The 15,357-nt window shown below is 38.2% G+C and overlaps 1 protein-coding gene across 1 annotated transcript in view; it reads right to left on the bottom strand.

The window, feature by feature from the left end:
* Positions 1-613: 613 nt before the first annotated feature.
* The window catches only part of LOC143297338 (kinetochore-associated protein 1-like), a 63,521-nt gene continuing 48,777 nt past the window's right edge, over positions 614-15,357 (bottom strand). Inside the window, exons 48-61 of the mRNA XM_076609631.1 lie at positions 15,122-15,326; positions 13,241-13,359; positions 12,512-12,588; positions 11,770-11,839; positions 11,142-11,254; positions 9,673-9,808; positions 9,193-9,288; positions 8,310-8,421; positions 7,003-7,066; positions 6,362-6,485; positions 5,394-5,480; positions 4,957-5,099; positions 3,067-3,181; positions 614-2,626 (exon numbers count right to left, since the gene is read on the bottom strand). Of these exons, the coding sequence (XP_076465746.1) occupies positions 2,597-2,626; positions 3,067-3,181; positions 4,957-5,099; positions 5,394-5,480; positions 6,362-6,485; positions 7,003-7,066; positions 8,310-8,421; positions 9,193-9,288; positions 9,673-9,808; positions 11,142-11,254; positions 11,770-11,839; positions 12,512-12,588; positions 13,241-13,359; positions 15,122-15,326 (1,491 nt within the window). The 3' untranslated portion in view covers positions 614-2,596. The remainder of the gene's footprint in view (positions 2,627-3,066; positions 3,182-4,956; positions 5,100-5,393; positions 5,481-6,361; positions 6,486-7,002; positions 7,067-8,309; positions 8,422-9,192; positions 9,289-9,672; positions 9,809-11,141; positions 11,255-11,769; positions 11,840-12,511; positions 12,589-13,240; positions 13,360-15,121; positions 15,327-15,357) is intronic.

The raw sequence follows: 15,357 nt of genomic DNA, 5'->3' as shown, positions 1-15,357 counted from the left end.
CTTGTTTCACTTCAGTAGCATTCTCAACATACAGAAGAAAAGAAGTAGCATTACTCCTATGTCATTTGTACTGGTTCTCTTCTTCACAGATACACCTAGTCATTCTGTTGAGCTGATCAGCCTTCTGGAAGCTGTCAATGTCAAGCCACCGCACTGTCTAAGGCATGGGGAACAAGTCATGCTTGTAAAGGACTGGGGTTAGGATGTGTGTGAGTGCAGGTGTGCGCACGGGTGTGCGTGTATGCGTGTCTTAAAAATGTGTGTATGTTTGGGGTTGAGTGTGTGTGTGTGTGTGTGTGTGTGTCAATATGTGTGTATGGATGTCAACAGAGTGTCTGTGTGTACTAGAAGTAAAGTGTCTATATGTGTGTGTATGTGTGAATTATCAATGTGTGTGTGTACATTTGTGTACTATAAACAAAGATAGAAAGTGAGTATTTGTCTGCACAAAGGCCTACACACGTCTCTGTGTGTGCATGCATACCCATCTCAATCCACACACTATTTTCAAAGAATGCCACCTGGATGTATAGCTTAAGCTGAAATGCTGTCTATCACTGAACATTTCTGGTACAGGAATTTTATTTTATACCAATCCAAGACCAAATGCAAACCACACAGCTGATGGGGTGGCTCCATACACTGCAAGCACACTCAGAGAAACGCAACCAAAATGACACACAACAGCACAGTCTTAGAAAATGCCTCAGACATTTTTTAAATACAATGCAATATGCACATTATGTGCAACAGATGTTTCATAATCACCTTATCACATTATATCACTTATCCATGATATTGCATATGTTTTGAAAAAGGAAGAAAATAACCATCTTTATTTCCGTTGTCTCTTTTCCACAGTGTTTTGGTGCACTGTACTTGACCAGTTTTCACAAAATGATAATTGCTGTAGCCAAGTGGTTGTTTCCATCTGCGAGGTTTTATTGTTCGTATCCTGGCAGTGCCTGGTAATTTGAAATAGAGGTATTTCTGATCTGCTGTGCCAACAAATGTGCAAACCTCCATTATACAAGAGTATGCAGATTAAAATATCACAGAACCTGTAATCAATATTTAGCAGGAAATGGACATATTACTAACTTTTAACTGACTCAAAAGCAAAATATGGTTGTTTAAATATCATAGTGAAAACAATCTTACACATGCCAGTCCACTCATAGATTCAAGCAAACATGGGATTTGCAGCCCATCAAATCCAAACAAGAAGAAAACACTGACTCTATAGAAATTCAGTTGTGTTAAAATGTTAAGTACATTTAGTTATTGTAATTAGTCATTGAACTAAGCAAGGTATGGGAACTTTTTTTTTTAAGTGTAACTGAATTATGGTCAAGCAAACTTAAAAAGAACATGACAATCAAACTGAATTAATATTCTTCTTTCTTTGCTCTTTGTTCACTTTCTACTATAGGGGAATCTTTGAAACAAAGCATGTAGATTTCTTTTATTTTTTCAAATCACTGCTATATTTTACTTTTTACTAATATCCCGGATTCATTCATTCATATGCTGATGTTATAACATTTGTTTACAGACGAGCTATCATTGCTAAACATAGGCAATCTTTATTCTCTTTCTACAATACAGGATTCTAGCAAACACAGCACATAGATTTCAATTCTATAAAGAATCACTGTTTAGCTGAACTGTTAATAACACCCCAGATTCACTCAATTATATGTTAATGTCATAATGTTTGTTTACAAATGGACAAGGTATCATTGCTAACATCTGTAACTTCTTTTTCGAGCTTTTTATTTTTCACTGTAACAACAAACAACATGATAATCATAAACAACAATGTAAATGGCATGCTGCATGCTTTAATCTCAAAAGAAACATGCATATGTCATATGTCAAGTCTTGCTTCTGAATTCTGGTGCTTGACACTTCCTGTCTGTCATACATCACAGAAATTCAATAAACTGTGGACAGATTTTCACAGGCCTCTTCATTTCTATTTTCTTCTCTCCAACTTCCCTTCTCTATTTTTTTTCTGAATAGGTCTGTGAAAAATTCTCAAAAAATGTTCACAGACCTATTCATTTCTATTTTCTTCTCTCCACCTTCCCTCTCAGCATTTCCCCCCTAAAAGCGAACAATGAAAAAGAAGCAGACCAAATTCAGATAAAACTGCAATCAGCCCTTAAAACTAACATATTTTATCATTCAGTTATTGAAAGCAAACACACTTAACTGTATTGCACAAACTTAAAATACAATCTCTGACAAATTGAAGACTGACACATTACTTTTTCAAAATGCAAAATAAAACAACTTGCAAAGTTCTACACAACATATACGCAATTGTACATCAATACACTTGAGTATACTCATATGAATAAGCATGTATGCATTAAAAATCAATGTAAATCCCAAACAATGGTTGTTTCAACAAAGTAGAAGTCCCTTGTCGTGCAAGTGTAAAGGTGAAAACATCATGTACTGTTTGGTTTCCTAGCAAAGTCAAATTTTATTCACAGTCCAGATAAAACCGTCATGAAAATTTTGTTCTTGAATGATTATGGCATCATCTGCAAACTCAACTGCTGCTTCATCAAAAGTTATGTCCACTTCACACCAGGTTTTTCATGTGTGTGTATGCCTGCAACAGAAGACCATAAAATTGTAACCTTCTATAAAGCAAAGCACAGATCAACTACAGAAAAACAGATTCAGTGGTACATAACGTCAAGTGAAAGAGAGGCACAACGAAACTTAGCAAAACCGGCCATGATACAGCAATATTCTCTTCAAAACTTGTTCACATAAAGAGAGGAAATTGATTTGTTTGGATGACCTTTATCAAACGTGTGTGGCAACGTAAGTGACAATGGTAGGTGTTAAACTTCACAGATAAGCAACAGCAGTGAATTCAGAAATAATTTCATGCAAATGTGAGATTAATTGGAAGTTCTGATCAAGCACAAATTAATTGCAGATGTCGTAGATTTATTTTCCGAACATGAACACTGTCTATGCATCTGACTAGGAGAGAGACAGACAGAGAGTGACACAGCAAGAGCCTTCTAATAGCTTCATTACCTGCAATTTGGAGTCCATTTTGAATCCAGAGTTTTCACACCAGTCCACCAATTCATCATAGTACTCAGGATGGTGCTGAAAGTAGAGCTCCATTAGGCCCTCGGCCTGATCCAACCTGCACATACAAACTATCATTAGTATCTCTCATCATATACTGTAAACCACCTTGTAAACACCCAATATGTGGTAAATACCCACCCACATTTTGGGTTAAAAAGAGCACAGGGCTAAATACCTTGTATACACCCACCACTCATTTTTAAAACAAAAACAAACAAAAAAATTATCAAGAACTGGCGATAATTCAGTTTGCTATTTGTGATCATGTTGCTTCAGGGTAAAGGGTAAAGTACCCAGTAAATACCCACCCTCAACTTAAGGGTGAAATTTGTGCAAAACAGAGATGGGCGCTTTCAAAATAGGTTACAGCAATATGATGCCATGTGACAATGGAAGCCTGCCTCCAGGCTTCAGTTAACCAGTGAAGGACTCGCGCCTCTTTCCGTCCATTTGGTTGAATGCATTCAGTGTGATGGGGTTTGTGAAAGCAAAGTGGCCTTATTGGTAGGAGGGCAGGGCTCAGTAGGCTTCTTTCTTTTGAGAATATGATTATACACAATATGAAAAAAAAGTGGGGAAACTGGAGGTTCAGATCTGCAAGCTAAGGGGAATGCACACATGGGTCACACTCCAGATGATATTAACAAACTTCTAATTTGGTTTTCAATCTCTCGGTTCCAGTCTACTGGTGCAAAGAAACCAATTTCAAGTGGGCTGATGGCATTCAGAGTGGTCAGTAAGTGACATGACAATGAAAAGATTGCACCAAAAACAAAACAAACAAAAAACCAAGAAAGGCAAGACCTTCAAAACTCACTTGTGATACACTTTAAAAAAAAATCCAAGTTTTTTATGTATTGAGTATAATGCATTTACTGTTATATTTATATTTTTTGTATTCTCTTAACTTGGCACTTTGGTCTGATATTCGACCCAACAAAGGATCTGTCATTATTATCATTTTTTGTTCAAACAGGAATTTCTTTTGCTAAGCATGGAAGTTTTATTTATTGCAAACGTTTTGGTGTAGATAGCAGAACAAGGGAAATTACTCTGCTGGGGAACGTTTGCTTTAAACTGATCTTTCTCATCTTAAACATTACATTTTGAAATTATACTCAATACATAAAAAGCTTGGATTTTTTTTAAAAAGTGCATCACAAGTGAGTCTTGAAGGCCTTGCCTCTCTTGTTTCAAAATGTAATGTTTAAGATGAGAAAGATCAGTTTAAAGCAAATTAACTCCACTAGCATTACAGAGTAATTTCCCCTTTTTACTAACTGCACCAAAACGTTTGCAAAATAAATAAAAATTCCATGCTTAGCAAAAGAAGTTCCTGTTTGAACAAAAAATGATAATAATGACTGCTCTAGCTGTTGGGTCAGAATATCAGATCAAAGTGCCAAGTTTAGAGAATACAAAAAATATATAACAGTAAATGCAGTTTGCATATAATTAGGCTTCATTCTTTATTTTTTTGTGCCAATCCCAGAAGCGCAATATTGTTTTAAACAAGATGACTAGAAAGAACTGGATTTTTCCTATTTTTATGCCAAATTTGGTGTCAACTGACAAAGTAGTTGCAGAGAAAATGTCAATGTTAAAGTTTACCACGGACACACAGACACACACACACACAGACAACCGAACACCGGGTTAAAACATAGACTCACTTTGTTTACACAAGTGAGTCAAAAAACCAAATAAAAAGCGAAGAAGAAGTTTTAAACACAAGTAAACAGAAAGAGAACGAAAAGCTGGAAACTTTACCATATCAACCCATCCAGCATTTTTCAAACCAGCACCACATCACCATCTCTGAGCACTTACATGTTATTGGACAGTGCGAACAGCAGACAGCCATCAACTTCCTCCTTCAGAACGATGAAGAGGACAAACTCCTGCAGAGCTTGTTGGGGAATGAGGTGGTAATCTCCCTGCTCCAATACATGCTGGAACACTACCTCCCTCACCTGCAGCACAGCCATGTCAAAAGAAAGAATGAGACAGCAAAATGGAAAGAATATGGGCAATTCAAGTCCCCACAGTATTAAATACATTCTGTATGACTGCCCTGTAATAACCAAAATCTAAACAAAAAAAGAAGAAACTACCTGTTGTGTGTAGAAAGTCTAATTAAGTCTTATAACAATGAAGATATAGCCTCCCCAATTCTCAGTACACAGCTCTTCAACCTCTACAGCATCCACCCATGTTGACATTCAATGCAAGGCATAAACAAGACGCTGGTAAAGTGGCACAAGTACCTGAAAGGCAGAAGGCAGGTTCAGACCCTGCTTTGTCAAAGCATAGCTCTGTTCAATAAGTTTGGATGGATCCTGGCTCAAAGCCTCCTGAAACAGAAAATGATGTTGACCAACAGAAACTGAAGTACAAGCATTCCTCACTCTAATTAGAGCTTTTGCATATTTAACTCTTTCACCGCCAAATTTCTGTGTGAAAAACATTTTAGAAACGATGCTCTCACTCACAGGTTTCAGTTCATGTCAAAACAACATAATGGACTTGTTCACTTCAAACTTGGTCAAGGGGAAAAGGTTAGTCATTGTTCTATTGGTGGGAAATTGGCTGCAGCTTTTGAGCTTCGCTAAAATGTGAAGAATTGCCTTATCAACATGACCCCTCTATGTTGACAAAAGTCGCCTGTGGCGATGCACTGTCTAGTCAACTGAAGTTGCCTATGGTGGTGAAAGAGATAATACCCATGAAGGGAAGAGAGGAAACAACAATCCACACAAACATGCAAGAAATAATTTCCATTTTCTAAAACAAAGAAACAAAACAATGACTTTCAGCTTGAGAACAAACAAATAAGTGCTATCAAAACACACAGACCATTTGCATTAATAACTGACACACACTTCTAAACAGGACTTTGAGGAGGAGGGAAAAAAGCAACACTGTCCATCTATTTTTAAAGAAGTCCTTTCACATAAAAGTAATTCTAAAACACAGAAGTAGCACTGTTAAGGAAAGAGTTGCCACAACCAAGGTTTTCTCTTCTCAAGGAGGAAGAATTTCAAGCTTAAAGCAGTTGAAGGTAATTTCCACAATACATTTCATCACATGCCATCGCTTTGATGTAGGCCTCAAGAGTCCAGCTCAAGGCAAACACAGACAGTGCTTTAGCCCAGACCAACCTGCAACATGACTCTCAATGAAAATGGAAAGCCATCAAAGAAAACAAGACATGAAGAATGCACACTGTACCAACCTGCACATCAGTGTGGGAGACTGACGGGTCCATCATCAAACAGGCAGCAGCACACACGTCCAGCTCTAAGTGTTCAAAGTGCTGCTTCATAGCAGACAGGTTAATCTGGCCAGGTATTGGGCAGCTATGTGACAAAGGCATGGCATACATAAGCACGGAAATCAAACTTATCGTAGAAGAAAGGAAAACAAAGTTTAACATGTAAGTAAAAAACTAATGCTGAGGCACTTGCAGAAAAAAAAGCTTAACGTAATAGTGAGAAAGCTAATTCTGAAGCTTTGGAAAAAAAGCTTAACATGTAAAGAAAAACAAATTGCTTTTATCTATAACTTAAAGCAAATAGTTTCGCTGCAGGGCACAGGCTTAAGTAAGTGAGGCAAGGACACTGCGCTTTAAAAGATTGTCAAGACACTGACAACGACAGTTTACAAGACAACCAAGAGGCAACAAAAAGTGACTCAAAACACTGATTACATAAAAAACAAAGTTCAATCATGTTGTGTTCTTTCTTTCAATGCAGATAAAAGACCAGCAGAGCCCAATATGTATGAGCTCAGCCTACATTCTCAATAACACATAGCCCAATTGCATTCTTGTTTTTAAAATGAGAAATGAAATATCCATGCAGTAATGTCACTAACCTCTGCAGAAGGTTGAAAGTGTGCAGACAGCTTTTGATCTGGTCGTCTGCCAGTGGCAAAGACACTGAAATTAAAATCACAAGCAAACATGCATGTGTATGTGTTTTACTATCAAAGAAAGTGCTGTAAAATGCCAAGAAAAAAAAAACACTTGTCTTCTGCTGCTTTTTTCAAATCCTATTGACACCATGCTCTTTGTTTCATTGACCCATCTTCCTTCCCATTGTGCAGGCTGACTATTATTTTGTAGGTGAAATAAAAAGCTGATGTGCAGCATGTGACTGTTGTGAACAAGCAGCCTACTTCTCAGAGAAATAAAGAATGTCCCATACAGTGTATTCCTGTCATTCTAACCATCTGTCACCTCAAACAAAACAGTGAAAGAAACTGTGAAAGAAAATGACTGATTTTGGAAGAAAACTAATGTCTGTTTAAAAAGAGACATAAATGAATAAATAACAATAAAGATAAGGTTACGGAGTGTTCAACTTCAAACTATAGTGTTTGATTTTAGCCAAGAGTCTTAAAAGGACTCAACAGAATTGCCAGTCCCTAGTTGCTGACTACAGATACATGTCCAAAACATGAAAGAAGCAGATCTTCATACTGGGGACTACCACCAGTGTAGGAGAGAAATCCCACCTGAAATTCTGCATTAGCATCAAATGGAGAGGAAAGAGAACTTTCAAGGGAAAAGATGCTTTTCTTTTCCTGTAAATGGATATCACTAGCCATAACTATGTCTGATCTCTTCGCACAGGACAGGAGTTAAACCCCTACTGGAGTCTGCACCAGTGGGTCATAGAGTAGTATGTACAATTAAACAGTTTTTAAATGTTTGAATAATTTTCTCCTCTAATATCTACTTATATGCTTTTCTTTTCCTGTAAATGGATATCACTAGCCATAACTATTTCTGATCTCTTCGCACAGGACATGAATTAAACCCCTGCTGGAGTCTGCACCAGTGGGTCACAATGTAGTATACATAATTAAATAGTCTTTAAATGTTTGAATAATTTTCTACTCTGATATCTACTTATAGATTAGCCAAAAATTTTCTCTGCTGATGTCTACTTGTGAATTAGCCAAAGGGTGAAGGGTTGTTGAATTGTATTGTACAGTCCTGTGTTACGCTTCAGCCAAAGATTTCTCTGCATGGGATTCAGGCTGCTCACCCCAGGGAGGATGCATCACCATTATCCGGCAACATCCCATTTGCTTTCCTGTCTGCAAGTGTATGTGTTATACTATCAAAGAAAATGCAGCAGTGTTAAGACAGAAAGAAACAAAACATATTTACCTACCTTTGGTGAGTGGCGTGACCAGCACAGCTTGCCATGCGGAAACAAAGACAGGCAGACTCCACAGGACAGGAACGGAATGCAGTCTCTGCAGCACATGCTCCAACTCCAACGACTACATGTAAAAGACAATAAAGTGTACATGAATTAAACTGATGCTTTAATTTTGTTTCTGCCAGTGTGACAGACAGTTGAGAACATAAACTGCTAGCAAGGAAAGTGGGAATGTTAATAAATGTCAAAAATCTACAACAAAACATAAGTAACACAAAAAAAATTACCATGAAATGTTAATTTTAAAAATCTTATGGAAATACATATTCATTACATACATAGTTCAGAAAATTTATTCCATCTTCATACACTTCATACTAAAAAGTTTCAGTCCAAAAAACACAAGCTGATCTAAAATTCTGACCAATCAAATTATGACAAAATATCATCTTGAGCAAATTGTTACACTGCTCAGAAAATATTCAATTTTCAACACTTTAAACAAAAAAGTTTCAGTCCAGATACATGAGCTGATTTAAGATTTTGACTGTTAAAATCAAAATAATCACATTATCATGAGCAACGCATGACAATTCTATTTTGATCAGTAAAACATGAAAGTTACAATGTCAGATATACACCTTGATTGCCCCCCCAAGCCCCCATCCAAAACTGAGTATGGCTACCTAAGTCAAGTGGCATGGCAAGAAACAGTCCCACACTTAAAATCTGCTGGCAGATACACGAATGGTTATGAGGGTTGCAGCCCACAAATGCAGAAGTATACCATGACTCCACTAAAAAACAAAGCACTTACTACATGTAGTATAAAAAATGAAACAGTTAAGCCTAATATATATGCCATGACTGCATTCACAAAGGGAGCACTGACCATGTGCAGTGTGATCATCTGCTGAAGCATGGCAGCCCACTGCTGTCGGTCGTACAGCTTGTAGTCCAGGCACAAAGCAGCTGCCAGTTTCACAGCCTGTGGACACAGCCATTGACAAGAATGTCATCTGACACTTGTTGCTACTGATTTTTGTCCTCTTTCTTTCTATCTCTGTTTTGTTTTCGTTTGATCAACTGCATCCAGTGTATTTATGTCATCCAGTTATGATTTTGCTTGATTTGTAACATCACCAGGATATAAAATCTTACACAATCAAACTATTCTCTTATGGTTAAAATCCATGGAAATCTGCTGTGGAAAGAATGTAAGGTCTTTATCTTACTTGCTAGAATTCAAGGTTTATGCTTTCACCTACATGTATTTTTTAGATGTTCTCACACTACATCCTTTTCTTTTTATTTCTTTCTGTCAATACATTCTTTTTAAACACATGTAGATGAACCAAAAAGAAGCACCTACTGATTTCTGATGTTTGTGAATTCTCCATATGGACTTGACAAGCCCAGTCTTGTTGCAGTCGCTCAGCGTGTGAACAGAGTGTTGGATGTGCAGCTCTTCCAGCTGGGTCAGGTAACAGGACACACGCAGCATCTCCCTGCAAGGAAACACCCACTGTTAGTCTGGGATCTGGGATAAAAAACATAACGCACTTTTGACAGCTGTAACAGTCATTTTCAAAGTGGCAAAGTGGCATGTCTGTCTCAATGGACCACAGAGTTGCTTTTAATATTTTATTTTTTCCAATGTTCTGTATCTTTCCCCACCACAAACACACATGTGCATACACGTGCGCACACACATACACACACACACCATTCTTCACCCTCTGCCCCAATACTGTTCCCACCACCACGCCCTGCCCTCCACCCCCACCCACCCCCTTTTTTTTCTTTTTTCTTTTTTTTTTTGTCTAATATCACTTAAAGTGGAAGACGTTAAACTGAAGACTACTACCACAGAGTTGCACCTCTTTTCCATATGATTGCATGTGGAGTATAGTGCAGTGCAAGTCAGAATTTTTGTCAGCAGTATTGTACGGTATGGGCCATTGTATAAGTGAGATCAAGCGGGATTTTTTCTTTTTATGGTATATTGCAGTATGGACCACTGAGTAAATAGGAATGTTTGCCGCATATGTTACAACTGATGGTAGTTTCATATGTGCTGGCACGACTTGTCACTGAAATGTTTTCCCTTTTCTGCTTTATGCCACATTACTCCCTTCACAGGTTTTTACTTCTCCAGCAGCAGTTTCTTCCTATGTGTTGATGCCTATGTAACAGTTCCTTCATGTCTCACTCAACAGATATGTTCGCTGTACAACATAGTCATCATATCAGCCTTTTCATGTCAAGCTTGTGATAACATGGTGAAGCTGTGGCCAAGCGGTAATGCACCCAACTGGGAAGCAAACATCCACAGGTTCAAGTCTCATGTACAGACTGGGACTTTACCCCCATCCCCCTCAATTAGATCTTGAGTGGCGGTATGGGTGTTAGTCATCTGGATGAGATAATAAATCAAGATCCCATGTGCAGCACAAACTTAGCACATGTAAATGAACCAATGGCAACAAAGAGGTTGTCCCTGGCAAAATTTTGTAGAAAAATCCAGCTTTATAGTAAAACAAATACACTTGTTGTAACAAAAAGAAATGCAATACAATACAATGTCAACATGGAGAAATCTGCTCTGTCTAGTGCATCACTGTTCTGTATCTTTTCATTCCGTGAGGTAACAAGAGTATATGCTGGATAACACACATGAAAACTGTCTTCACATCATATCTATGCTCTCATGTACATTGGCTGAACAATTCTGAAAAGAGGAACAAACACTTTCATAAAAATTCACATTTTCAGAGAAGCAGAGAAAATAATTTCGTGTGGAACAAGGAGAAAGCTGACAGCAGCAGGTGCATAGCTGACCTGATGCTCTGACAGGACAGACCCAGAGGATGCAGATCAGCATCATCACTAATCTGAAGCAGGCAGTACAGGCTGTTCATTCTGCGCACGTGGCTGGTGTTTTCTGCTTCTCCCTGCAAACATATTATCATCTTATCTACACTAAGTTTGACTTCATAGGTCAGTTCCATTACATAAAAGTTTCAATCAGGACTAAGAACATGAGAAAGAAATCTTAAAGAGAGAGAGAGAGAGAGAGAGAAGCAATCATTATTGTCAATATTAGGCAACGCCATGCATGTATGTTGAATCTGAACAGGCACAACTGAACACATGACAGCAATGCAGGATCTCTTCTGGTGTGTGGCATCCTGGCACCGAGACACTGCGACTGAGACACTGTGACTGTGGCAGACGAACCCGGGATGACTATGTTTGAGACATGAAATGAATGGTGTGGAAGTAATGCCACTGATATGGTGATGATGATGGGGCAGCAAAGAAAAAAAAATATATATGCATATATGTTATGTTATATTCATGCTATTGTATGAAATTGGTGAGATTAGATAACAGAGTAGCAGTTTTCTTGTTTGTATTTGAGTAAGCGGTAAACAGTGAAATCTGAAGTTTCAATTTCAATACTCACAGTTTGCACAGTATCAATAAGGAACTTCAACATCTGTGGTCTTGGACCTCGATATAGGAAGTACAGCAACCTGCAGCAAAATATTAGGTGTCCCTTGTAAAACACATTTCCACTGAAATTTTATGCAAAATAGAGCTTGGTACAGAACTTAACTGTCCACTTATCATTTCCAAACACCAGTGTTGTTATAATTTTGGTGTCCAAAGATACTTTGAAATATTAGGATTTTTGAGAAGGGGGTTAAAATTTTTTTTTTTAAAGGTGAGGGGAGGGGGCATGCACAATCTAGACATATGGAACTGAAGCTGCTGTGGCTCTGAATGTCTTCTGTCAGTCAGTGACTAGTGTTTCAGGATGCCTTGTTCAAGCTGTGTGAATGGAACAAATGAACTGAACAGTCACAAGTCTTTTCAAAAGATCCAGAAATATAGAAACAATGATTTCAGAGTGTGTGCTCAGACAAATGGACTCCATTTGCATAAAAAAATGGCAATATCTTTTGTTCTGATCCTTTTTAAAAGAAGGTTTACTTGAAAGGCCATCTGAACATGGTAAGTAGATCTGGGTCTTTTCTCATGCATTCTCAGTCAATCAACTCCTTTACATCCAGATTCATAAAAGATGTGGTGTATGGGAAAAAGGTGATTTTCTTGTCTCCAGAAATAGGGCCTGCAGTGTTCCCATATTGCTGACAATACCACTGTGTTACAGGCACGTTCATGATCACCTGAGCATCACTGACCTCTTAATACTGTCATTCTGGCCACACTGCAAGTTTTCCTCTGTCATTTTCAAGTTGGAGAAACTCAGGTTCAACGTCTGAAACATAATGACAGTTGTGGTGTCTCTGGCAGTGCTTTTTGGCATGTTTTTCTTGCTTTCTTTTGTATAATGAAAGTTTCTCTCATAATTCAATAAATAAAGGAAATCACCAATATGAAATAAAATACAATATTAACAAACACAAATCATATGACCGATCAACTAGAAACAAGAAAAAAGTAAAGTTAACAACTGCTATCAACCTCAAACAGTATTTATGTTCTCCTTCCCTGTAATACTTAACAATCACAAGCACATACATTCATATTATTCTCCCAATTACAAGGAAAGACAACAAATCAAAAACTGAGGAAAAACTCAACACAAGCAAAAACTGAGGGGAAAACAAGAAATTCGTTAAACTGGAAATATCTACAACTGCAGCTGCAAATTGGAATCACGTGCGTATGTACTGAATAACACTTGTTTTTAAATTAGTTTTTATTAAAAGAAAAAAAAAAAGACTTCATCATAGTGAACAAGATCTTTTGTCAGGGTTGAGACTGACTTTCTATTCCAGTCTGGATTTGCTGCATCGACTCCACCATTACAAATAAAATCAAAATAAAATTTGCCACTTTCTAAATCTTTCTTTCAGACTGTAGTCTGAAGAACCTCAAGCCTGCATTGCAAACAATAAAGGTAGTACCGTGTCCATATCCTGTGAGGAATCTGAAGCCAGGAGCCACTTGGTCATGGCTGAGATCAGGACTTCTCCTGTGTCCAGCTCGTTCACTTCACACACCTTCTGCAGTGTGCTGAACACATCTGTTGACACATCAACAAAAAACTTCTTTATCTTTCAGTTCTCAGTATGTGGTTACTGTCAGGAGTTGATCCCAACACCATATCGCTAGGTATATTGTACCCTGTCAGACCGTACCAAGCCACAGCTAGCATGTGTTCCCGGACATTTAAAGCCCCAGACTTAATTCAACCAGTCAGCACCACTCCTACTATTAGTTGCTCATTTGAATATGTTCTCTGTGATTTTCACATTACAGCTCCATGCCAAATGTCTGAGGCTGAAATACAAGCAAAGAAGCAGGTAAATGTGTTCCTTACTTCTTTTTTTCACATACTGTCAAAGCAAGCACCTCAAATCTCATTTCACAAATGAAAGGAAAGAAAATTGTCAAAAAGCATAGGAATCTGAAAACCGTAGGACTGTGACATCTATCAAAAGCCAATATTCTAGTTTGATAACCAACATCACAGATACTTTAAAGCTTAAAAACAACAACAGCTATTAAAGCTGTCACTGTCCATTAACCCTTTCGCTGCCAGGAAAATAAGATTTAAGTGAAATCTATTTGCCAGGGTTTTTTCACAAAAAACGGGTATAAATTTTCCAAAAATTCTGTGCTCTTTGTTACTGGAGAAAGACCCATAAAAGTATATATTTTCTGAAAGGTAAATGAATAAAGAAGACAAAACACATGATGTCCCATTTTATATATATTTTAGTAACATGCTGTTGTTTTGAAATCAGTGTTTTGTTTTTTTATCACATTTCAACTTGTTCATTACTAACATTAGTCAGGTAATTTGCACTAAAATATCATATTTTCTGGACAGATGGATATCTGCATACACAAAATCATACTAGAACAACCACAATAAAAAAAATTTAAAAGAGATAGATATACAATGCACTGTGACTTCTCCAAGTGATAATGTGGATGAGAGGCCACACCCCCTCAGTCTCAAACCCCCTCTTCACCCCTCTCACACGGTCACTTTTTCCAGTTCTCATCAGACCGCGTTGGCTGAGTGCCAAGAAAATCGCTCACACTGTCCGCTAATAATTCGGTTAGTTTGTGTTGTCTGCTAAGGTTTGCACAGCCGGCATCACTCACTGATAGTCGTATCTTGGCCACTCTCTTGATTGCTCCCTTTATTTTCTATCAAATTGTCCTATAAATGTTCATCACTGTCTTCTTTGAGTTTACGCTTCAATTCTTTCTGAGCATCAGCAAAAGAAAGCAACCTTGGTTGATTTAGTTCGCTACGATCGCATGTCTTGAGCACGGCATCAGTCCGACATTTTATTGAGTGAGCGAGGAGAGGAGCCAGGCAAAAACTGGGACAGTAACCCAACCAAATAAAGGACTGCCTCATGACATAGATGGGGTTTCTAGCTATGAATAGAATCCAGAAAGATTAGCCAAGCTAAAGCTACCAGCATTTTTGTCAACGAACTGAACGCAAAGTGGGGAAAAGTCTGAATATTTCGACGACGAGTTATCTCGTCATTGTGGCAGCAAAGCGTACATGCTTGCCATGACGAGTTATCTCGTCATATAGGCAGCCTAGGGGTTAAAAGCTGAAACAAAAAACCCAAAATAAATAAAACAAAATATATGTTACAAAACAAAAAAAAAGAAAGAATACTGAAGTCTTTCAACACTAGGGTCTTCTACAGACAAAACTGAAAACAAAAGCGAAAACAAACTTGACAGAATGGAGCGTATCATAAAGGGGAGGGGGGGGGGGAGTTATAGAAACATGAGTTTTCTGTATCCCCTACCTGGAAGAGAGCCTGTCTGATCAGCGTCAGCAACAACAGCGGGATGCTCGGTGAGGCGTGTGATCAGTTCTCCAGGTGAGGACACCAGCTGCAGTAGCTGTGGGTCTGTCAGGCCGTGGACATACAGCGCCTGTTCTGTCAGCACCTTGCGCAGAACCTTCTGGAACTTCACCAGCGCTGCACGTGCCTTCTCCTTCTGTGGAGTCTGTGGGAAAACATGTCACATCCGTGGCATG

Source organism: Babylonia areolata, chromosome 22 (genome assembly GCF_041734735.1).
Source record: "Babylonia areolata isolate BAREFJ2019XMU chromosome 22, ASM4173473v1, whole genome shotgun sequence".
In the NCBI taxonomy this organism is placed as follows: Eukaryota; Metazoa; Mollusca; class Gastropoda; order Neogastropoda; family Buccinidae; genus Babylonia; species Babylonia areolata.
This window is presented reverse-complemented; position numbering and strand designations above follow the sequence as displayed.